The sequence below is a fragment of the Leopardus geoffroyi genome, chromosome C2 (genome assembly GCF_018350155.1).
Source record: "Leopardus geoffroyi isolate Oge1 chromosome C2, O.geoffroyi_Oge1_pat1.0, whole genome shotgun sequence".
NCBI lineage: Eukaryota > Metazoa > Chordata > Mammalia > Carnivora > Felidae > Leopardus > Leopardus geoffroyi.
Window position 1 is genome coordinate 134481044 of NC_059333.1, and position 23831 is coordinate 134504874.

Consider the following 23831-nt stretch of genomic DNA (forward strand, 5'->3'; position numbering starts at 1 on the left):
TCAGAGGGTTGTTGGAGAGATTAGTTACATGGGATAACCAAAATGGTCCACTTCAAACACATTGGTCACTATTACTATTATTGGTTAGTATGTTTCCCTTTTCCATTACCTTAAATACCCATATAAGTGGATTCTGTTCTTTGTGGTTCTCTCATCTCTGATAGAGATTTAGCTACCTTGACCTCAGACAATCTCATATAAAGGACTGTCCAGACTCTAGGAAATATGTAGGCTGTTACAAAATAGAGGGGTCACATGTAGGGTTGATCTAGGGTCACATGTGTGCTCAGAGTGGTAGTGGTTTAAGAGGTGGTGATGGGTCAAGGAGGGGGCAGTCCTGTAATTTGTCACTACTGGGTTTGGCCGCACTGCTGACAAGTGACAGAGTGTGTGCCATGGTTGTCCACATCTTGGGAGAAGGCGGGTTTAGTAGAAGACTACAGGTGTCAAATTCATCCTTTAACAGATCATTTGCATTTGCATGTCTCTGCAAATGCCATTCCCCTTCTAGAAAACCCTCCTAGTCTCCTTACAACAATACACCTTCCTTTTTCTTCAAAGTCCACCTTAAAACTGTGTTTAAGCATTGGCTGCCTATTAACAGTCTTCCCTCTGCAAGCATCCAGTTGTTAGACTCTCCCTTGCTTCATCTTTTACTCTTGGAACTGTAATCTTAAACTAGGCTCAGAGGCTAAAAGTCTTCTGAAACTGCACAGTTCTATGTGGCGAATCCTGGATGCAAGGTCCTTTGGTTCCCAATATGGTAGTCTGTTCACTATATCTGTATTACTTTAGGACCCCATGGGTCCCTGCCCATGTTTGTGAAATCACTGGTGCTCTGGGAGGACCGTGGTTTCATGTGAAGCTGTGTGTCGCTTTAGGTATTTCTAACGAGGTGTATTCTCCTTGGCTTGCTCTCTCTCCCTACTTTGAAGCTTTACACACGTCTTCCATTGAGCGCTGAGCTCAATTTTAGAATACCACTCCTCCACTTCACCCTACCCCAATCTACTTCTCCCAGGACCTATGTTTACATCAGAAAGCAGGTACTTCATAAATATTGGCTGAATGAACAATACAGGGCTTTCCTGCCAGCAAGCGAGCTGATTTTTATGTTCTGAGGAATAGATGTAGGTGAGATATTTCTCAGGTGAAGAATTAAGGGATATGAACATGATCAACCAGATCTCAGACTGAGATATGGTAGGGGCAGATGAAGGGAAATAACTTTCACTGAGGATTTCTTAAGAGCTAAGTAAGGCACTTCATGTTCAATATTTTCTTAAAAAACAAAAGCAGACCGCACAGAAAATATAATCAAGGGTCCTATTTTGCATCGAGATGTCAGAATGAGTGAAGACCCTAAACTCAGCACTGGGAGAGGAGCATTTAGTTAGGAAAATCCAAGGGTAAGACTAGGCAAATATGTGTCCTGCATTTAACATTAGTTTTTGGTGACAACAAATAGTTCTCAAGTAAACAGAGTACTTGGCAGAGTTAGAAATTTTTACTCATCTCTTCTCTACCACTTGGCATATTATTCTCTCAGGATTTACCACCCTGCCAGCCAGGGAATGTCATGGAAGTATGACTCCTCACAGCAAAATCTATCATATTCATGATATGGGTCACCCCATATCTGAGGGTCAACCAGAAAAAACACTTTACATATATTTTTAAACTTAAAAGGTCTCTAAGCTCTAGTAATGGTTAGATGCCTTTTCCAGAAGATATGCTTCTAAAAATAAAAGCAGAAACACAGCCAGGACTAAAAGGAAATTTCCTTTACTAAAAGGAAATACCCTAGGGTTCTGCCATTGGACCCTCTCATTTGGAAGCAATGAGAGAGGAGGGCAGTTTGACCAAGATTGTCCTCAAATCACATCATTTAGTCAAATAAGATCCCATGAACTAGGTTTAAGATGGAAATACTTTTTTTGGTGAATTTGAGGCCATGAAAGTTTTCCTGACAGGAGGAAAGTCAGTAGTCAAAGTTGAGTGCTACTACTCAGTAGGGATTTAAACATGGCCCAAGGCAATGAACATTAGCCTTCTTAACTTGGGTTTCACTTTCTCTGCTCACAAGCTCTATGCTTAGTGTGAGATGCTTATGGTGGCCACAGAGTCCTTGAGCTTTCAAGCAATCAGCAGCAAGCCTGTTTCCACAAGATAGGGTGGACAAGTCTTTTGCCTGTTGGGTCATTAGCTGGAGACGGCTGGGATTGGAGGACAGAGAGGCAGCCTGGTATGGAGGGCTGTGAATGGGCTATGCAGTCAGACAGTTTGAGAAAGATGAAGGATTTGGAAACTATATTTTTAAAAAGACAGAGAAGGAAAGATATTCAGTGTGGGTTCCTCCTGTGGAAAAACACATGGGAAAATGGGAGACAGCCAGCAAGTGGAAAGCAAAATGATGGAAGATGGGACAGTCTATACTGAAGCCATGGGATCAGAGTTGTGGTACCTTAGCCTGGGAAAGGGTAAGACAGTGTATAGTTTGCAGAGTTTTTCTAAATAGGCACAGGGTTGGTACAAGTTAGATTTTGACCAATTGTTCCAAGTCTTGTGATAATAAAATTGGAGTGGGGGGTGTGGGGGGTGGGTGGGAAGAGCCTTTCACTACTAGAGTAGAACAAGTTCAAAGAGGCTAAAAAGAGAACTGAATTTCACATGATTGAAAGCTACAAGAGAATACCAGGGGAGGCTGTGTGCTGTCTGCCCACAGAATTTAGCTGTACATGTGCCTGAAGGGTGGAGTTATGAATACATCAATAGGATTATGAATATATTAATTTAATTCTGCCCACATAATTTTAAGTTCTTTTGCTCTTTGCTGCTTGAAGACTTTCATGGGCCAATAACATCCGGTCATCTGGGGGCTGTTAGAAATGCTGAACCTCAGGTCCCATATCAGACCTACTGAATAAGAATCTGTCTTTTTAACAAGATTCTCAAGGGAAGGTATCTTCTCCTTCTACAGAGGACTATGCTGCCCACAATTAAATGCAGCATTTAAAATTCTTAAAATAGTAATGAAAACTTTTATCACAGTGTGATTGACAGAGAGGAAGCTGTCTGGTGATCACATTTTCCTTCCCTGTTTTTTTCAAATGTGATTAGTTAACTGCCTTATTGAACATTTCCACAGACGTCCATTGAAAGTTGTTTTTATAAACATGAGAAAATGAGATTTATAAAGTTCTTGCAGAAGCAAATAAACTGGTTTTCAAAACTGGCCTCCTCTTACAGCTAATTCTTACATAAATATTATGACAAGTGCAAAATCGGTAATGATGCGTGCAATGAAACAGAAGATCTGAAATCCAACTACCGATTCAAGTGTTGGCTTTAGTCAAAGCATCAGTAAAAGAGAAGCCAGGGACTGAAATTGGGTCTAGACTCATGGCGTGTGCGCCACAAGCCAGCTGTGTGCCTCTCATCCTTCCTGGACCTTGCTTTCCTCATCTTCGCAATGAAGAACTGCTGAGTTGGCTTTTAAAGCTTCCACCTGTTCAACATTCTAAGCTCCTAGGAGCTACAGCACTCTGGGAAACCTAACTTCCCCTAATTCACTGCATTTAACCCTGCCATTGTTTACATGAGCCACCAATGAAAGGGCAAGCCGCTGGAAACCACTTCTAAATACCGAACAGAGACTGGAAATACCTCCCCCGGGAGTGGGCAGGTGGGGCCTTTAGGGCCAGCAGGGTGAACAGCTCACACTCCCTGTAAACAGCTAGCAGCTCAGCCCAGCTGCTCACAGAACAGAGAAGCGTGGGCCGCTCACCCACGTGCAATTATGAGTAAAATACGGCAAACCTAAAAATAGCCTGAGCTCAACCACCTGAGGTTAATACTGTCAATGGCTTTTGACTCAACTGTCAGGGTGACGGGAAAGGGAGTAACTATAGCAACAGAAAAGTGAACACGTACAACAAGCCTTCTGAAGTTGACAGGAAAGTTTAGATTTAATAAATGCATGCATTTTCAATTCCTGTCTCTCAGTGTTTGGATTCACGTGCTTCAACTATGTGGAAGTAATAAAATTTTGGTAGAGTTTTGATAAAACAAATATTTCTTTAGTTTTGGGTTCCAGGCCCGTAAGGAAGTAACTGCTAAGCTGTCAATGTTATTACCTCTCTAATTAAAGGACCATTTGAACAAGTGCCTTTATATAATTTTTAACTGAGATGTTTTTCTCTATATTTGTTCTGTCAGTTATAAAAATAGCCTTGAACTGTACTTGACGTTTTAAAATTACTGAAATGATGAAAGCGCAGGGTGATATGGAATTCTATTGAAATGAAAGGAACTTGGTGAAAACAATTAACGTTAGGAAAGGCTACAGAAAATACCTCCTAGAATAGTTTCTGATGCAGTTCTCAGAGCTGCCTTGGTAGCCTGTGGCCCAGTGCATAATGGAGGCCCAGCTGCTCAGGTCAAGGACTCTGCATCATTAAAGTTCTTCTTGCCCAAAGAGCTCACACACCTAACCCAAGGGCCGGCGTATCCCAATTCCAGCATCTTTCTGCATCACTGACAAGGGAATATTTAGTTAGGGGTTGGGAAATGTGGTATTGGTCCTAGTTCGGCCACTAACTAGTTGTAGGGGCCTGCACATGTCAGTACTCAGCACTCTGGTCACAGACTCGATGATCTTCCCTGAGAAGGGACAGTTAAGAGTTAATGAGGCAGAGGAGAGAATTTGTGTTGAAGATCCGACTTTGGGCCATGCCCTGTGCTGGGGTTAAAAGCACATTAGTCTTGGCAACAAACTGGCAAGGTAGATATTTGCGTCTCCATTTTCTACATGAAGACACTATCAGAAGCAGGCCACGCTAAGAAGGGACCGAGTCTGACCTCAACGCTGTGTCTGTCTGCCGCCACACGGGGCTCTCTCCTTCTCAAACACCACGCCAGCCACTCTCAGAACGGGGCTCTTGCCTGGAGCGTGAAGACGAAGTCCCAGGTGCTAGCTGCACTTCAGCCACTTACAGATGTTCAGTGACCACCTTGCGTCTTCCAAGCATAAAAACTAGGTCTCCCAGAAAGTCATCCTACAATCATCCTTTCAGCCAGGCCATGACTGTTAATGGTTATTTTTGCATCCAATATATACTGTTGTGCTACCTATCTTTTCCTTTAATAATACAGCATGAACATCTCCTTGTTAATAAGAAAGTATTTTAATATTCGATAAGATGGCATTATACTAAGTTATAATCAGTCACTTACTAATGGGTTTTTCAGTGGTTCCGATTTTGTACTACTTTAATAATTGGGAAAAACAGAAAACATCATATGGAAAAAATACTAGGGTGCTGAAGTAATTTTTAAAAGAAGTCCAATAAGTCAAAGAGCCAATCAAGAGTTTCCCTTAATTAATCTTTGTGTTTTCCTCTAATTTTTGCTTAGAATCAAAATTGCCTACAACATAGGCATACCCTTTAATAAATAAATCACTGTTATAATAGGCAGGTGGATAGAAATGCATCTGTGGGCCCTGGGGCCAGGAATTCTTCGTAGCATCCTTCAAGCCTATTTAAAACATTTTTTTAAATGTTTACTTATTTTTGAGGTGGGGAGGAGGGGCAGAGAGAGAGAGGGACACAGAGAATCTGAAGCAGGCTCCAGACTCTAAGCTGTCGGCACAGAGCCTGACTCGGGGCTCAAACTCACGAACCGTGAGATCATCACCTGAGCTGAAGTCAGACACTTAACTGGCTGAGCCACCCAGGCACCCCCCCCCCCCCACCCCTTCAAGCCCATTTTATAAAGTTTCCTGCTATTTATATGGAGAAAAGAAGCTGACAACTGTATGAGGGGATTCTGGCTGAAAGTGAAACGTACACACAGAAACGAATTTAGTTTGGTGGTTAGTTGAAAATTCACATCTGGTATGGGCTTTTCTTTAATTAAAGTGCTCCCCCCTCCCATGCAGTGAGAAAATACTCTTACAGAGCTGACTGAAAGACCACAATCAGAGCGAAAGCTCTTTAAAAATTCTTAGGCTTAAGTAAAGCTGCTTGAAAAGCTGCTATGTGGACCAAACAACCTAGAGATTTCCTAACAGGATTTTCTAGAGTTCCAGTACATCTTTCTCTCAGTCACTTCTTTGTTCTCCTACTTTGGTCAAAACCAAAATCAAGCACTACAAAGGTCACCCACACGGCCAGAGAAACAAACATACACAAACACACATGACCCCCTCCCCCCAACTCCCCACACACTTGCTTTAAAATTAAAAATTATATTTAAATAAACTAAAATTAGTTATATAATATATATTATTTATATATAAACTGTATCTCTCTTAATGACTTCTTTTTGATGCATTTATAGTGGGATGCTATGAGATTCACATAAACTTAGTTCTATATGCATTTTTAAAGATGATCATCATGAAGCATATAAATAAATCGTTTCGACAGGGGTGGACCAGATGTGACAAGGGTAACATTTCTTACTGTGATCAGGGGTACTACCCTTTTGATCACCCGCCAGGGTTTCCCCTGTTGTTTCTCCCTCTTGAGCTCTTTCTGTAAAGGAGAAGAGTGGTCGAGAGAGGAGAAATAAGGCTGATGATGGAACAGGGCCCAGCCAGCTGCCTAGTAAGACACTGGAGGACAACCGGCCACTGAGGTCAAGCACCTCTCCAAATCTGTAAGGGAACATTACTTGCTAGAGGCCAGTACGGTTTAGGCTACACCTAAATGACAGCTGTTTGGGTCACATGCAAGTGAACTCATGAATAGGCTGAGGAGTCAATGGAGCCCAAGGTAAAGTCCACCTTCAGGGAAGGCTCCAGGGATGGCCCACTCCTAGGACCTCTGCCTTGGTGGATTCTCTTCGATTTCCCCTCACAACTGGGATGCATCCTGATACCTTATAGTAATTGGTATTGTCATTTGTCCACACTTACACAGCAGCATACTGGCTACGTCTATCAGAGTATAAGTCTTATTTTCCTAATTTGTTCCCAAACTACAGATGCTAGACACTGGAGAAAGAAGATAACGGACAGAAAAAGGATGTCTGTAAGAGAACCGAAAACCAGTAATAGTATGCATTATGAAGTTTCGCAAGCAGCACAGTTACTGAAGCAAAACATATGTGATTCCACCAGAGACCATTTCTATTACAAAATACAGAACTTTTACAAATGTAGAGAGTAATGCCTGAAGACTTTCTAATGTGACATATGTAGGACTCACATATAAACTGAACTTCAAACTAGGACATTTCTTAGAATATAAGCACAGTCAGAAGTAAGAAAAGGTCATGTGGTCCTGACGTCCATTTCAGGCTGGTGGTTAAAAACATGTATTTAAGGGGTGCCTGAGTGGCTCAGTCGGTTAAGCATCTGACTTTGGTTCAGGTCATGATCTTGCGATCCGTGAGTTCGAGTCCCACGTCGGGCTCTGTGCTGACAGCTTGGAGCCTGAAGCCTGCTTCAAATACTCTGTCTCCCTCTCTCTCTGCTCCTCTCCCACTCCCTCTCTGTCTCTGTCTCTGTCTCTCAAATAAACATTAAAAAAAAAAGCCTATGTATTTAAAAAATAAAGCACTGTCAAAATAATAATCACAATAGTAATTACAGATAGGTTGGCACAACAGTAGAGCTGACCATTTGACCTTGAAAGGTCAACATTTCATTTTGGTTTGATGTAGACAAATATTTATAAAGGGCAGTGTAGCACTTAAGCATTGAAATCTATAGTCAAACTGCTTGATTTTGAATTTCTACTCCACTTACTAGTACTATGATCCTGGGAAATTTTATTAATCTTTCTGGGCTTCAGTCTCCTCACTTGTACAATGTTGATAGTAATAGTAGCTCTCCCACAGTGCTGCTGTGAGAATTAATGAGATAATTCACATGAAAAGCTCAACACAGGGCCAAGTGGATACTGTCGTTATGACCATCATTACTCCCGGGGACAAAGCAGCTCACTCACCAAGATGGGTGTCCATCACCTTCGCACAGTATTTGCACATGGCATCCAGGTCATTTAATTGTCCTTGAAGGAAGGAAATCTGGGCTTCTAATTCTTCTTCCTAAAATGAAAGGAGTAAAGAAAGATATGGAAAATTTTTAAAATTTAGTAAAATCCCCACAGTTTTCCAAGTGATTTGGATGATTTTATCGAGGCACAAAATAAGAGAAATGGTACAGTGTTAAAAAATAAAACTGGACTTCGGGGCGCCTGGGTGGCTCAGTCCGTTAAGCGACCGACTTCTGCTCCGGTCGTGATCTCGGCGGTTTGTGAGTTCGAGCCCCGCGTCGGGCTCTGTGCTGACAGCTCAGATTCTGCTTCAGATTCTGTGTCTCCTCTCTCTGCCCCTCCCCTGCTCACGTTCTGTCTCTCTCTGTCTCTCAATAACAAATAAACGTTAAAAAAAAATAAAAAACAAAACAAAACCGGACTTCTTCTAACTGAATGCTAGCTTTGTGCCATGTGTAAATGTTTACGCATACAACCTGGTATAAAAAAAGTACAGACAATATCTTCAATATCCGAGCCACACGAATGGGGAGAAAAAAAATGTGTTTCAGTGGACCCTACTCCCTAGGCAGCTGGGTACAAAAATATCACATTTCCTCACATACATTTGGGGAACCAGAGACAATGATAATCTCTTTAAATGTGAGATTTCCCAAAGCACTTGGAAATGTTTTGCCCCTACAGTCCATAAATAGCTGCTCTTACATTTCCTCTTTTGATATGACACTAGAGAATTTTATTTATTTGATTGTTTCTAGGAAAAAATACTCTAGGTTGAATAATTATCTAAACTGTAAAAGACAATCTAACTGTAACAAAAAAAAAAAACACCTCTGTTTTTGTTAAGGAAAAAAAACATACATGCAAAAAAATTTCCCAAGGAAATTTAGAAGATTAAGAGAATTTTTCTCAGAGTAAGAGAATACAGGCATACCCTAGAGATATTGTGGGGTTGGTTCCAGAGCACTGCAATAAAGAGAATATCACAATAAAGTAAGTGAAATGAATTTTTTGGTTTCCCAGTTGCATGTAAAAGTTGTTTATATAAATGTAAAAAAAAGTTATGTTTACACTATATTGTAGTCTATTAAGTGTGCAACAGCATTATGTCTAAAAAAGCAACATATATACCTTAATTTAAAGCCTGGCTAGCTCAGTCGGTTGAGCATGCGACTCTTGATCTCAGGGTTGTAAGCTCGAGCCCCGTGTCGGGTGTCGAGGTTACTTAAAAATAAAATAAAATAAATACTCTGTTGCTAAAAATGCTGGCCATTGCTGGTCTAGACCCTTGCCGTCATGCTGATGACTGCTAACTGAGTAGGGTGGTGGTTACTGAAGGTTGAGGTGACTATGACAATTTCTTAATATACCAATGAAGCCTGTCATATCAACTGACTCTTCCTTTCATGAACAATTTCCCTGCAGCATGTGATGCTGTTTGATAGCATTTTACCCACAGAACTTCTTTCAAAATTGGAGTCAATCCTCTCAAACCCTGCTGCTGCTTTATCAACGAAGTTTATGTGGTATTCTAAATCCTTCGTTGCCATTTCTACAATCTTCACAGCATCTGCACCAGGAGAAGATTCCATCTCAAGAAACCACCTTCTTTGCTTATCCATAAGAAGCAGGTCCTCATCCGTTAGTTTTATCAGGAGGTTGTAGCCATTCAGTCGCAGCTTCAGGCTGACTTCTCATTCTAATTCTCTTGCTGTCTTCACCACATCTGCAGTGACTTCGCCCACTGAAGTCTTCAATCTCCCAAAGTCATCCATAAGTGCTAGCATCTACTTCTTCCAAACTCCTGTTACTGTTGATCTTTTGACCTCTTCCTAAGCATCATTAATGTTCTTGGGGCGCCTGGGTGGCGCAGTCGGTTAAGCGTCCGACTTCAGCCAGGTCACGATCTCGCGGTCCGTGAGTTCGAGCCCCGCGTCAGGCTCTGGGCTGATGGCTCAGAGCCTGGAGCCTGTTTCCGATTCTGTGTCTCCCTCTCTCTCTGCCCCTCCCCCGTTCATGCTCTGTCTCTCTCTGTCCCAAAAATAAATAAACGTTGAAAAAAAAAAAAAATTAAAAAAAAAAAAAAAAGAATGTTCTTAATGGCATCTAGAATGGTGAATACTTTCCAGAAGGTTTTCAGTTTATTTAGCCCAGATCCATCAGAAGAATCACCATCTATGGCAGCTAGAGCTTTAGAAAATGTATTTCTTAAACAATAAGACCTAAAAATCAAAATGGCTCCTTGATCCATGGACTAGAGAATGAATGCTGTGTTAGTAAGCAGGAAAACATTAATCTTGTTGTATACCCCCATCAGAGCTCTTGGGTGACCAGGTGCATTGTCAATGAGCAGTAATATTTTGAAATGAATCTTTTTTCTGAGCAAGAGGTCTCAGCAGTGGGCTTAAAATATTCAGTAAACCATGTTATAAATAGATGCCCTGTCACTCAGGCTTTGTTGTTCCATTTATTGACCACAGGCAGAGTAGAACTAGCATATAACTTAGGGGCCCTAGGATTTTTAGAATGGTCAATGAGCACTGGCTTCAACTTAAAGTCACCGGCTGTGTTAGCCCCTAACGAGAGAGTCAGCCTGTTCTTTGAAGCTCTGAAACCAGGTACTGATTTCTTCTCTCTAGTTATGAAAGTCCTAGTTGGCCTCTTCTTCCAATAGAAGGTTGGTTTACCTCATACTTTTATGTTATGGAGATGGCTTCTTTTCCTAGACCTCATGAACCAATCTCTGCTGGCTTCCAGCTTTTCCTCTGCAGCTTCCTCCCTCTCTCAGCTCTCGTAGAATTGAAGAGAGTCTGGGCCTTGCTCTGAATTTGACTTTGGCTTATGGGGATGTTGTGGCTGGTTGAGCTTCCATCCAGACTACTCAAACTTTTTCCATATTGGCAGTAGGCTGTTTCTCTTTCTTATCATCCATGCGCTCACTGGAGCAGCACTTCTAATTTCCTTCAAGAGCTTTTCCTTCGCATTCACAGTCACAGCTTGGCTACCGGGCAGCGCAAGAGATCTTTCAGCCTATCTCAGCTTTCAACATTCCTCCCTCACTAAGCCTAATTTCAACACTGTTGTGTCTCAGGGAATAGAGGGGCCCAAGGAAGGGGAGAGGGATGGGGGAATGGTCAGTCAGTGGAGCAGACAGAACACATACAACATTTATTAAGTTCACTGTCGTATGTGGGTGTGGGTTGTGGCACCCCAAAACAATTACAACAGTAACACCAAAGGTCACAGATCACCAAACAAACACATTAAAAATGAATGAGTTCGAATGAAATATTGCAAGTATTACCAATATGTGACACAGAGACACGAAGTGAGCAAAAGCTGTTGGAAAAATGGTGCCATCTGATTTGCTTGACGCAGGGTTGCCCCAAACCTTCAATTTGTAAAACAATGTAATATCTGCAAAGCGCAATAAAACGAAGTATGCCTGTAATCCTCATTATGTAGGATATTCCTAACCAAGTTAGTTAGCATACAAGGGATGTTGCCAGAGGTAGAATAGGCTAGAAAATTGATTTTCTGGTCTTAGATGCTTGTTCTTTCATATACGAATCTTCTGTACTGTTAAAAAGAAAGCAGGAGAAACTTAATGAGACACGCTTTTTCTTAGCAACTGAGTATGATTTGACTTATAGATGGAAATTAACGGTTGAAAAGGTTACTTGTAGGTGTATTACATTTTAGCAATACACAATGCAGCACTGAAAAGTACTGTTTTTAACTGCTGCTTAGAGAATGGGCCTTAGAAACAGGCATTTAAAAGCCTGACACAGAAAACAGACATAGCAGTAGCTGTAAAACGAAATTACTGTAAAATGCCCACCGTAGGATCCGCAGGCACTAATCATGCTCTTTACACACACGGCACAAAGTGTAGCACCGTCTCCTCTGATGCGCAAAAGACGACCAGAAGAAACTCAGCCAAGGAATGATTGGAGGGCCATGTGGGTAGGTGGGTGCCACCTTCTTAACTCTATGCTAGGCTTGAAGATGGAAAAGGATGCAGTGTTTCAGGGCATTTCTCTTTCTCTTTTCTCTTTCGTTTCTGCCCAGGCTTGAGTTTCTCCATTCTGTCCGGCACTAGGAATTAAGGAGAGAAGGCTATGTCTGCTGGTTAACTACGGTTATGGTTAGTCTCCAAGATGGCCGCCATTAATTCCTTCCCTCCCTCGGTGTACGTGCTGTGCCACTCAGCAAGTGGTAGTATTTACTTCCCAGATAGATACTTGTGACCTGCCTTGACCCAGAGAACGCAGTAAAAGTCACACTGTGCCAGTTTCGGGCTAGTGTAAGAGGCCTGTCAGCTTCTGCTTATTTCTGCTCTCACTAGAGGAAGACAGCTACCAAGATGTCAAGAAGTTCAGGCTAGAATCCTGAAAGAGAGGAGAGAAAATATGGAGAGAAAGAGGCCAGGGGAGAAGTACTGAGGTTGTAGACATGTACATGACATCTTCCGGGACCTTTCAGCCCAATCCATCTGACACCAGCTAAGTGAGTGACTCAATCAACATCACATGGAGAAGAACAGCCCAACTAAATGCCTGACCCAGAAACCTATGAGAAATAGCAGCGTTGCTGTTTAAAGGAGTGGAATTTTGGATGGGGTGTTACACAGCAACAGATAACTGGAACAGAGGTAGAAGGGGCAGAACACTAGGCTGCTATTACGGCATGAGGAAATCTGAGTTCTATTTCTGGTCCTGCCATTAACTAGTTGTGTAACCCTAAGTAATCCTCGCCCAATCCGGGCTTAAATTCAGCACTCCTTGGAGAGGGTATAAGTCAGACACTTTGCTTCCATGGAGATTACAATCGCATAATTAGAATAAGAGTGTTGTGTAATTTACCAGAGTATGAGGTAGAGTACATGCAAGTCTTATGATGAAATAAGAATAGTTGCTCTGGAAATCCTGGTCTCTGCCTCCTACCACCTCCACTGAAGTCACTTTTTCAATAGGTTACAGACACAAACCCAGCTGGATGAGCTCAGAACGGTACCAAGGCCAGAGCCTGGCAGGCTTTTAAAAGAATGGGGCCCAGCAATGGCTTCAGTTTCTTCTTGTGTGCGGCCACCAACTGGGGTGCTGTCAGCCCAGAGAGGACAAAGGACACCAGGAATGTACTGCCTCCTGGCTTAAAAAGTCTTCTCTATTTATCTTATGTATTAGTTTTAATTTGGAGTTAGCAATCACTTCCTTTAAGATATAAAAGCCCTTGGGAACTTTAATCTCCAGTAGCCACTCCCATCTAAATAGATTTGTTTTATTTCATTTGTTTGCTTTTTAAAAGCTGGGAAGGAAGAAGATCTCGAGAGGAGACACTTGAGGAGAGAGGTCTCGTGTGCTGGTGGTGGAGGCGCTGGACAGCTGGAGGAAACATGCAGCTCAGAGGGTCTCTTCCTCAAACACTTTAGTGTGCTAGCTGGAACACTGTAATAACAAAAACGTGAGCAGACTGGTGCCCTCTAAGTTGTGCAGTGCACAATTTGCACAAGGGCACGGGGAAGCCCTGAGAAGCGGGCAGCACCCAGCACTTGCTGGGTTGAGCATGCACAAATTAGGAACACAGTTTTCCAAGTCTGCAATTGTGGTCTGGGCTCTGGCAGCAATGAAGAGAGTTTTCTTGCCTAAGTCCCAAGTAAATATCAACACAAATGGAATCTACAATGTAGAAAATGACAACTTTCATTCATTTAAGCCTTTTTTGTTTCCCAAAGGAAAGCCCACCAAAAAGCCCACGGATGGGATAAGACGAGGATTCTCTTTGGAACAGGCTGAGGGGCCCAAGAACCTTCTCCATCTGGAAGTTTGAAAGCCAGTGTATTTCCCCTCTAGAGTTTTCTTAATCTTAAAACATTCCTGAACCCTTCAACTTTCTCAGACTGTAGAAACAGAAATGGAATCATTTGGAGGCAAAGGGTGGCTTGTCACTTATTCTTCACTCTATTATATAATTACAGAGAAAAGAACAGCCAAGAATCAAGCTTCTCAAATTGTGGGAATCAACTTTATACTTCTATCTTAGCTTCTTAAGCTTCATTCTGCTCCCAACTAACATGCTTTAAACACGGACAGCCTTAGTCATTTGTTTTCAGTAAACTGGTCCTCTGTAATCCAAAACAAATGCTTGGCTAATTGCCTTGAGGTTTTATGGAAACAAGCAGTTAGTGTAATTTTTATGTGTAAATAAGACACTGAAGAGAAACCCTTATGATATTTACTCTGGCATGTATGTTCTGCCTTCCAGTATAGGATGGAGTGTGGTGGATGAGGCTGGAATTCTGGCCTCACACACCTGGGTTCAAATCGTGTTTCTGCCAGTTACTACCTGTATAATATTGGGTAAGTTCTTTAATTTCTTGTTCCCCTCACCTCCACTGGCAGAACTGGTGGGAGAATGAAATGAGAACACTGGGAGAGTGTCTGGAACAAAGCAGGTACTCAATAAAGGCAATTATTCTTTCTTTACAAAATGTTGTTGACAGGTCAAAACAGTGAAAGGGAATTTAAGTACAGGGTTTTATGACCTAGTGCTGGCAAACACTGGTTCATAGTTTTAAAACTTTAGGCGGCTTGGCACAGACAGACTTAGTATAGGCTAAAGAGCCCATCACCGTCTTATTGGATGGCAATATTGACAGGTGAGGGAAGAAACTGATGGAGCTTTACGAAATAGGGCCACACGTAGGCTACTGTGTGCAACACATCACCAACCGTATGTGGCGGCCCCACAGGGAAGGACCAGAGAATGAGGGCCACTCCACCTAAAGAGAAAAACAGCTAGTATCTAACCCTCTTATAGCAATTACAATTTGCCAGCCACTGAGCTTTACATGCATGAACTCATGTTAATTCTCACAACAAAACCTTGAGGTAGATTCTCTCATTATCTCCTGCATGAAACATGGTCTCCTCCTCTGTAAGCCACATTTTCTGGAAGTGTGTGCCAAGGTGTAGACAGCTATTTGAGAGCCTAAGTCACATGGCCCTCACTCCCATTTCTTCCCTGTGTACTCGTCCTTTCTTAGGCTTCATTACTACGGTCCTTCCAATGAATAACCTCACACTCAATTTCCTTTAAGAGAGATTCAACAATTACAATGTTAAGTCCTGACCCCAAATTACTTACTAAATCGTTTTCCTTCAAAAATACTGAGGTACGATTGGTTGTGTTCTGTTTTCATTGTTGTTTTGACGGTCTCTGAAGACAAGTTTTGTTTTGTTTTTAATTTGCTTTTTAAAAAGCAGAATTTCCACCATCCTTCATCCCCAAATAGCTGATGTATCATTATACTTCTACTCAAATATTATACAATGATTTAAACTGGTTAATAATATGTGGATTTTATGTGTCAGTTTTGTACAATGATACCGTATCTTTCTGTTATTTCTTGGTTAATAGGATAAGCTTGTGTAGTTTATTATTTATTCACTTATTCATTGATGTAGTCAGCAACATATTCGTTTGTACTGTTAGGAAATACAAGAATGAATGAGACATGGGTTCAGACCTCTACAGGTTCAGAGGGAGGCAAGGAAGGAATCAGGCGAGTTCTGTAGAAGATAGGAAACATGAGGCTTCACAACTCCGCAGGGAGCACATGACTTCCAAGTCAGAGGTCGAAACGAAAGCAGAGTTTCTGGAAGAGGCGGCAATTTGGTAGGTCTTAAGGAAGAAGACTTTGGTGGGACCTGGCTCAGAAGAAATGATGAAGAAAGGTGTTTTAGGGGCCAGGGACCCAGTAAACAAAAGAATGGGGTCAGAAGTGTGGGACCCGGGCAAAGAACCCGGCCACTGAGTTGAGCCCGAGTGTGGAGAATAGCAGGAGCTGAGGGTCGGCAGAATAGCTCCCTTCATCTCCCATTCATCTCTATTATATTTTGACTTCAGACAATAATGTTTTATTTCAAGGGCCGCGGTCTGACATGCAGACTGCCGCGGCAACTGCCTGACACGCATCATGTGCATGACGATGAGAACAGGCTGCCGCAGGGTCGCTCTCCATGGACTAGTTAAAACCACAGAGCCCCTGGTTTGGGAGAAAAGTGGGGCAGCACGAGCACTGGCGTGGAGTTCTCTTGGCTTCCAAGAGGGCGCCCTCGGATAGAAAGAGAAGCAGGCAAGAGAACCGACACCAACTGCAGGCTGCGGGAACAGGCTAAATATAGCAACCAGAAGCCAGGAAAGACGCCCAGGCTTTCTGGAGCAGATGGGTGAACAAGAAGTGGGAAGTGAAGGAAGCGGAAAGTCTCGAGGAGAAAAAGTGGGAAGGCCGCGGATGTTCTGAGGAAGCTGTGGTGTACACAAGGGCAAAATACACACACGGTGTGGAGCAAATCCAAGCCAGAGCATATGGTATCAGCAGAGGAAGCCACCACCAGGAAAAACGGAAGAAGAGCACAAAGGAGACTTCTGAGGAGTCTAAAAATAAGTGGAAGGCGGGTGTGGAAGGCGACACCGCTGTGTCGGAGCGGGCTGGAATACGCTCACGGACCCTGGGACCTGCACACATGGTGCCTGCGTCCCCATCTCTGTGACCCTGACCGTACAGCAAAGCTCTCTGTCCCTCACTTTCCTGTCTGTAAAATTGGGATCATGATAACTCCTACGTCAGATGATTGTTGGAGGACTGAATTACGGGACACTTTCCAGATGGAGTGCTTTGTGTGGTACGGGCCACATGGTAAACGCCCACTCAGTGTCCATCTTGTTGTCTCTAGATTATTTATATAATTCTAGGAAGTTGTTCCAAGGAATCATCGACACGTGCAAAAGCATAACTCCCAGGATATTCACCATACGTATTCCACACACATCCTAAATGTCTAACGACAAGTGACTTAGGTAACTTGTGGTACATTCATAAATGGAGGATTACACAACTTTTTGAAATGTTCTCATAGGAAAACATTTAACGATAACATCATATACTAGGGGAAAACAAGTTACAAAGTAGTAGGAAAAGAATGATTTTGGAAAAAAAAAAAAAAAAAGGAAAGAAAGACATTCACCAAAGTGTTTATATTGGTTATTCTCCAAATGGTGAGATTATAAATCATTTTTCCCTCTTCTTTTTGCTTATTTTTTCTGGATTTTCCACAATGAAATCATATCATATTTTTTGTAATAATAAAATTACTATTCAAATAACAGAAAGGAAAAAAGAAAAGAAAATTTAAAACTCAAATAACTCAAGTATTTCAAAATTCAAATAACATAATGGAGAGGAAAAAAGAAAAAAAAAGTTCTCCTTGATTACCAAGGAGAAAAAGATGTTAATATTTTTAAATTACCAAAATTTATTCCAAATCAAACTCTAAACAACACTATAGTCTAAACAAACCTATACTCTAAATAACACTAGGGGCGCTTAGGTGGCTCAGTTGGTTAAGACTTGATTTTAGCTCAGGTGATCTCACGGTTTGAGTCCTCCATCAGGCTCGACACTGAAAATGCGGAGCCTGCTTAGGATTCTTTCTCTCCCCTCTCTCTCCCCCTCTCCCGCTCAAGGTCGTGCTATCTTAAAATAAACATAAAAATAACTAAATAAATAACGCTAAACACTAAGAATAACTTACATGAAATAACTTTTAAAAAAGTAAACGACGATATTTTGTACAGTGTGCAAACCCTGAGCATACTTTCAGGGTAAAAGGCTTCTTTCTGTGCACCTAATGTGGGAACATCAGTGGTTGCATGTTGTGCTTTACGGATTGCCTAGAAAGAATGAGATTCTTGCAGATACTTTAAAAACTAAAGATAGTAAGCAAATTCCCCAGTAAATAAAACAGTTCCTGTTTTCAGACAGTATGTACACAAACATGTTAAATACGAATGGGAAGATCTTTAGAAATTTTGGACTGAAATTCAAAGCTTACGGTTTTACATTTTAAGGTAACAAATCATATTTCAGTGCTGAACTTGCCTTTAAAGATCATTTCTTTTGGTCCCTTCATTTTACAAACAAACTTCAACATGGCTAGGTAGCTAGCCAGTAGCAAAACTTACACTGGAAGGCTTCCTTGTTTCCCAGGCTCTGATGCAGGGCTATGTCCCACCACTGAGATGCACACTGCCTGCTGACACCAGAGATGTCCTCACGGGAAAGTTTTTTTTTTTTTTTTTTTTTTTTTAACAATCACAAAGACCTCCCTCTACCCATGTTCTAATGGTGATGTTCCTTCTTGCCTGTTATAGTCTAGAAAAAAAAAGGCACTAAAACCTAAACTCCACATTATTTTACATGACTTCATACTATTAAGAACCACTGCACTGAAGAATACTGCCTCTGGGTTAGATGGCAGACTAGGAAGCACCAGGAAATCTGTCTCCCCACCTAGACAACAATTCCACTGGCAGAACCTTCGTCATGTAACTATTTTAGAAAGCTGGAGTCCACTGAAGACTAACTACTTCCAGGGGAAAGCTTGAGGGTAAAGTGAAGTCAGTTTTGGTCCATTTCAGCTCTGAGGACAATAGCAGCTACCCACCCCCCACCCCTAGCCCTGTAGCAGGCAGCTTTGTAATTGTTCCCCGAGCAGCTTGCATGCAACTTGTGAGAGCCAAAATAGGCAAAAAGGACCCTGTCCTCCAAACATCAAGGATTTTGCTCTGATTGCTAATTTATTTTATTTTATTTTATTTTTTAAATAGGCTTCACTCCCAGTGCTGAGCCTAATGCAGGGCTTGAACTCACGACCCTGAGGATTGAGACCTGAGCTGAGATCAAGAGTCAGATGCTTAACCAAATGAGCCACCCAGGCATCCTTGCTGATTGCTAATTCTGATCACAGTCTACAAAGAGTAGAGTGGTCACTACTGTTGCATCCACTCTCCCTGCTCACGTCCAGTGGATTTAAAGAGCCTGAATTCTATCTTCCACTTCATTTTTCTCTTCTTCCCCTCTGGGAAGCCAGCTATCAAAGACTAGAACATTCAAAAGCAATTACATATATGAGGGAAATAAGAAAGTGACTGCATATGCCCAGGGAAAGGCACAGGTTCAGAAAAGACCTAAGAGGATCAGAAGTTCACATCTCAGGCTGATCCTTGGTACAGAGATTGCCTACAAACAAACAAACAAAATACCACAATAACAGAAAACAGTAAACCTTGCGAAAGGGGAAGAATGATTTCCAGAGTGACCGCATTATTAGATTACAATATCCAGTTTTCAACAACAACAACAACAAAAACACAAAGCACACAAACAGGAAAGTATGACCCATTCCAAAGAAAAACATAAATCAACAGAAAATGCCCCTGAAAAAGACCTGATAGCAGATCTACTGGACAAAGACTTTAAAAAAGCCATCTTAAAGATGCCCAAAGAACTAAAGGAAGAAGGGGAGAACATCAAGGAAATGATAGATGATCAAAACAGAAACATCAGTAAAGAGATAAAAATCCTAAGAAGAAACCAAAAAAGAAATCCTGGTGCTGGAAAGTAACTGAAATGAAAAATCCACCAGAGGGATTCAAAGGTAAATTTGGGTAGGCAGAGAAAAAAAGGAGTCAACAAGTTACTGAATTGAAAGAAAAGAAAGGCAAGACTGAAGAAAAGTCAATAGAGCTTAAGGGACATTTGAGACAGCATCAAGTGGGCCAATATGCACATGAGGGGAGTCCCAGAAAAAAGAGAGAGAAAGGGATAGAGAGGTTATTTAGAGAAGTAATGGCTGATAATGGCCCAAATTTGATGAAAGACATGCATATAAACATTCAAGAAAGTTAACAAATCCAAGTAAAATGCACTGAAAGCCCCACACACAGTGAGAATATTATATATGAATTAAAGGTTCAATACAGCAAGAAGATAAAATAATTATAAACATTTACAACACACCTAATAACAGCAAAATTTATGAAGCAAAACCTGACAGAATAGAAGGGAGAAAAAGACATTCCTACAATAATAGCTAAAGACACTTCAATACTCTAAAAATGGATAGAAAAACCAGACAAAAGGAAATAGAGGATTTAAACAATATAATAAACCAACTAGATTTAATAGACATTACAAACACTCTATCTATAACAACAGCATATGTATTCTTCTCAAATGTTCACAGATCTTTTCTAGGATAGACCATATGTTAGGCCACATATTAAATCTCTACAAATTTAAAAAGACAGATGCCATACCAAGTATCTTCTTTGACCACAATTCACAAATATGTAGAAATTTAACAGCAAACTTTCAAACAAGCAATGGATCCAACAAGAAATAGCAAGAGAAGTTAGAAAATACTTAGAGATAAATGAAAACAAAACTACAACATACCAAAACTTACTGGATTTAGGAAAAGCAGTGTTAAAGCTGGAAATTTATAGCTATACATGCTCACGTCACAAAACCAAGAAAGACCTCAAATCGCCAACCTAATTATATAATGTAAGGAACTACACAGAAAAAATTAAACGCAAAACTAGCAGAAGGAAGGAAATAATTAAGATTATAGCAGAGATACACAAATAGAGACTAGAAAACACTAGAGAAAATCAATGAAACCAGAAGTTTGTTCTTCAAAAAGATCAACAAAATTGACAAATCTTTAGCTGAATAGGACTAAAAACAAAACAAAACAAGAAAAAAAAAAAAAAGAACAATAACAAAAAAAGAAGATCCAAATTACTAAAACCAGAAATGAAATTGGGAACATTAGTACTGATTCTACATGAACAAAAAGGATATAGAACACTATGAACATCTATATACCATGAAATTGGATAAGCTACATGAAATGAACAAAGTCCTAGAAACATAAAATCTACTAATACTAATTCACAAATTAAAAAAATGTGAACAGATCTATAACTAGTAAAGAGATTGAATCAGTAATTTAAATACTCCCAACAAAGAAAAGCTCTGGACCTGATGGTTTTTTACTGGTGAATTCTAGCAACCTTTTAGAGAAAACAAATATTAATTCTTTTTAAACTTTTGAAAAAAAAATTGAAGATGAGAGATCACTTTCCAACTCATTCCATGAGGCCACTTTTTTTTTTTTTTTTTAATTTTTTTTTTCAATGTTTATTTACTTTTGGGACAGAGAGAGAGACAGAGCATGAACGGGGGAGGGGCAGAGAGAGAGGGAGACACAGAATCGGAAACAGGCTCCAGGCTCCGAGCCATCAGCCCAGAGCCCGACGCGGGGCTCGAACTCACGGACCGCGAGATCGTGACCTGGCTGAAATCGGACGCTCAACCGACTGCGCCATCCAGGCGCCCCGTCCATGAGGCCACTTTAACCTGATACCAAAGTCAGACAAAGACACTAAAAGAAAACTACAGACCAGTGATCTCTTATGAACACTGATGTAAAATACTCAACAAAATACTAACAAACCAAATTCAGCAGTATATTAAAAGGATTACAGACCTTGATGCCAAGTTGAGATTTATTTCTGAAATGCAAAGATGATTCAAATATGAAAACTGCTCAATGTAATAAACTACATTAACAAAATGAGGGGGGAAAATATGATAATCTGAATTGCTCAGAAAAAGTATTTAAGAAAATCCAACACATTATGGTAAAACACAAAAAACTATCAGAAGGAAACTCCCTCAACATAACAAAAACCATATATGGAAAAAACACAGACTATCATACTCGATGAAAAACTGAAAGCTTTTCCTTTAGTATCAGAGACAAAAAAAAGCACAGATGTCACTTTTACAACTTTTGTGTGATAAAATACTGGAAGTTCCAGCCAGAGCAATTGTGAAGTTCAGAAAGAGACATAAAAAACATTCAAAATGGAAAAGAAATAAAATTATCTTTTTGCAAATGATATGATCTTATGTGTAGAAAACCCTAAATATTCCACAAAAAAAAATCACAATTCACATAAAAGTGTTAAAACTAATAAATGAATTCAGCAAAGTAGGAAGATACAAAGTCAACACATGAAAATCAGTTTGCAGTGTTTACACACTAACAACGAACAATTTGAAAAAAATTACAGAAACAATTCCATTCATAATAGCATCAAAAACAATAAAATATTTAGGAATTGACTTAACCAAGGAAATGAAAAACCTGTACAATGAAAGCTTGTAGACACCGCTGAAAGAAATTAAAGAAGACATAAATAAATGTAAACATATCCAATATTCATGGACTATGTTCATGGAAGATGTAATATTCTTAAAATGTCAATACTATCCAAGCAATCTATGGATTCAATGCAATCCCATGACATTTCTTCCCCAGAAATACAAAAACCCATTCTAAAATTCATATGGAATCTCAAGGTACCCTGAGTAGCCAAAACAATCTTGAAGAAATAAGTCAAAGATAAATACCATATCATTTCACACATATGTGTAATTTATGAAGCAGAACAAATGGGCAGAGGGAAAAAAAGAGAGAGGCAAACCAAGAAGCAGACTTCACTATAAAGAACAAACTGATGGTTACCAGAGGGGAAGGGGGTTGAGTGAAATAGGTGATGGGGATTATGGAATGTACTTGTTGAGCTGAACACTAGGTGTTACGTGGAAGTGGTTAATCACCTTATTGTACACCTGAAACTAATTGTGCTGTATGTTAACTGGAACTTAAATAAAAACTTAAAAAACTTAAAAAAAAAAAAAAGAGAAAGACTGGAGGAACTTCTGATTTCAAAATTTATTCTAAAGCTACCGTAATCAAAACAGTGTGTTACTGGCATAAAGACAGATACATAAACCAATGGATTAGAAAAGAAAACTCTGAAATAAACCCTTGCATTTATGGTCAATTTCTGCAATGGTGTCAAGACCATTAAATAGGGAAAAGGATAGTATTTTCAACAAATGGTGCTGGGAAAACTGAGCATCCATTTGCAAAAATATGAAGTTGGGCCCTTATCTAACACAATGCACAAAAACCAACTCAAAATGGATCAAAGATCTAAATGTAAGACCTAAAACTGTAAAACTCTTAGAAGAAAACATGGGACATTGGATTTGGCAATGATTTCTTAGCTATGACACCAAAGGCACAGGCAACAAGACAACAAATAGACAAACTGGATTTCATGAAAAAAATTAAAAATGTGCATTAAAAGACACAATCAATACAGTAAAAGGGCGATCCAAAGAATGAAGGAAAAAATTTGCAAATCACATATCTGATAAGGAATCCAGAATATAGATAGAACTCCTAAAACTCAGTAACAAAACAACAACCTGGATAACAAATGGGCAAAGGACTTGAATAGATACTTCTCCAAAGAAGATATACAAATGGCCCATAAACACATGAAAAGATGCACAATATCATTAGGGAAATGCAAATCAAAACTAAAATGAGACATTATCTCACACCCATTAGGATGGCTACTATCCAAATATCAGTAAATAACAAATGTTGGGGAAGATGTGGAATAATTGGAACCCTCTTGCACGGTTGGTGGGAATGTAAAATAGTACAGCTGTTGTGAAAAAAGTATGGGGGTTCTCCCAAAAATTAAAAATAGAATTACTGAAAAATCCAGCAATTCTGGGTATATACCCCAAATAATTGGAAGCAGAGTCTCAAAGAGATATTTTTACACTTGTGTTCACAGCAGCATTACTCATAATAGCTAAAATGTGGCAGTAAGAAAGCGTCCACGGACTGACGGATAACCAAAATGTGGTACAGACACATAATGGAATACCGTTCAGCCTTAAAAAGGGAGGAAAGTCTGATAGACAACACAGATGAACTCTGCGGACATTACACTAAGTGATATAAGCCAGTCACAGAAATGCAAGTACAGTATGATTGCATTTACGTGAAGTACTTGGAGTCAAAATCATGACGACATTAAGTA

At 40.3% G+C, this 23831-nt stretch overlaps 1 protein-coding gene across 16 annotated transcripts in view; it reads right to left on the reverse strand.

Annotated features, from left to right (window-relative positions):
* Positions 1 to 23831, reverse strand: part of TBC1D5 (TBC1 domain family member 5) — a 539941-nt gene that overhangs the window by 16814 nt on the left and 499296 nt on the right. For all 16 annotated transcript variants that reach the window (XM_045503738.1, XM_045503736.1, XM_045503731.1 and 13 more), the window contains one exon: positions 7959 to 8058. In XM_045503738.1, coding sequence (XP_045359694.1) covers positions 7959 to 8058 — 100 coding nt within the window. The remainder of the gene's footprint in view (positions 1 to 7958; positions 8059 to 23831) is intronic.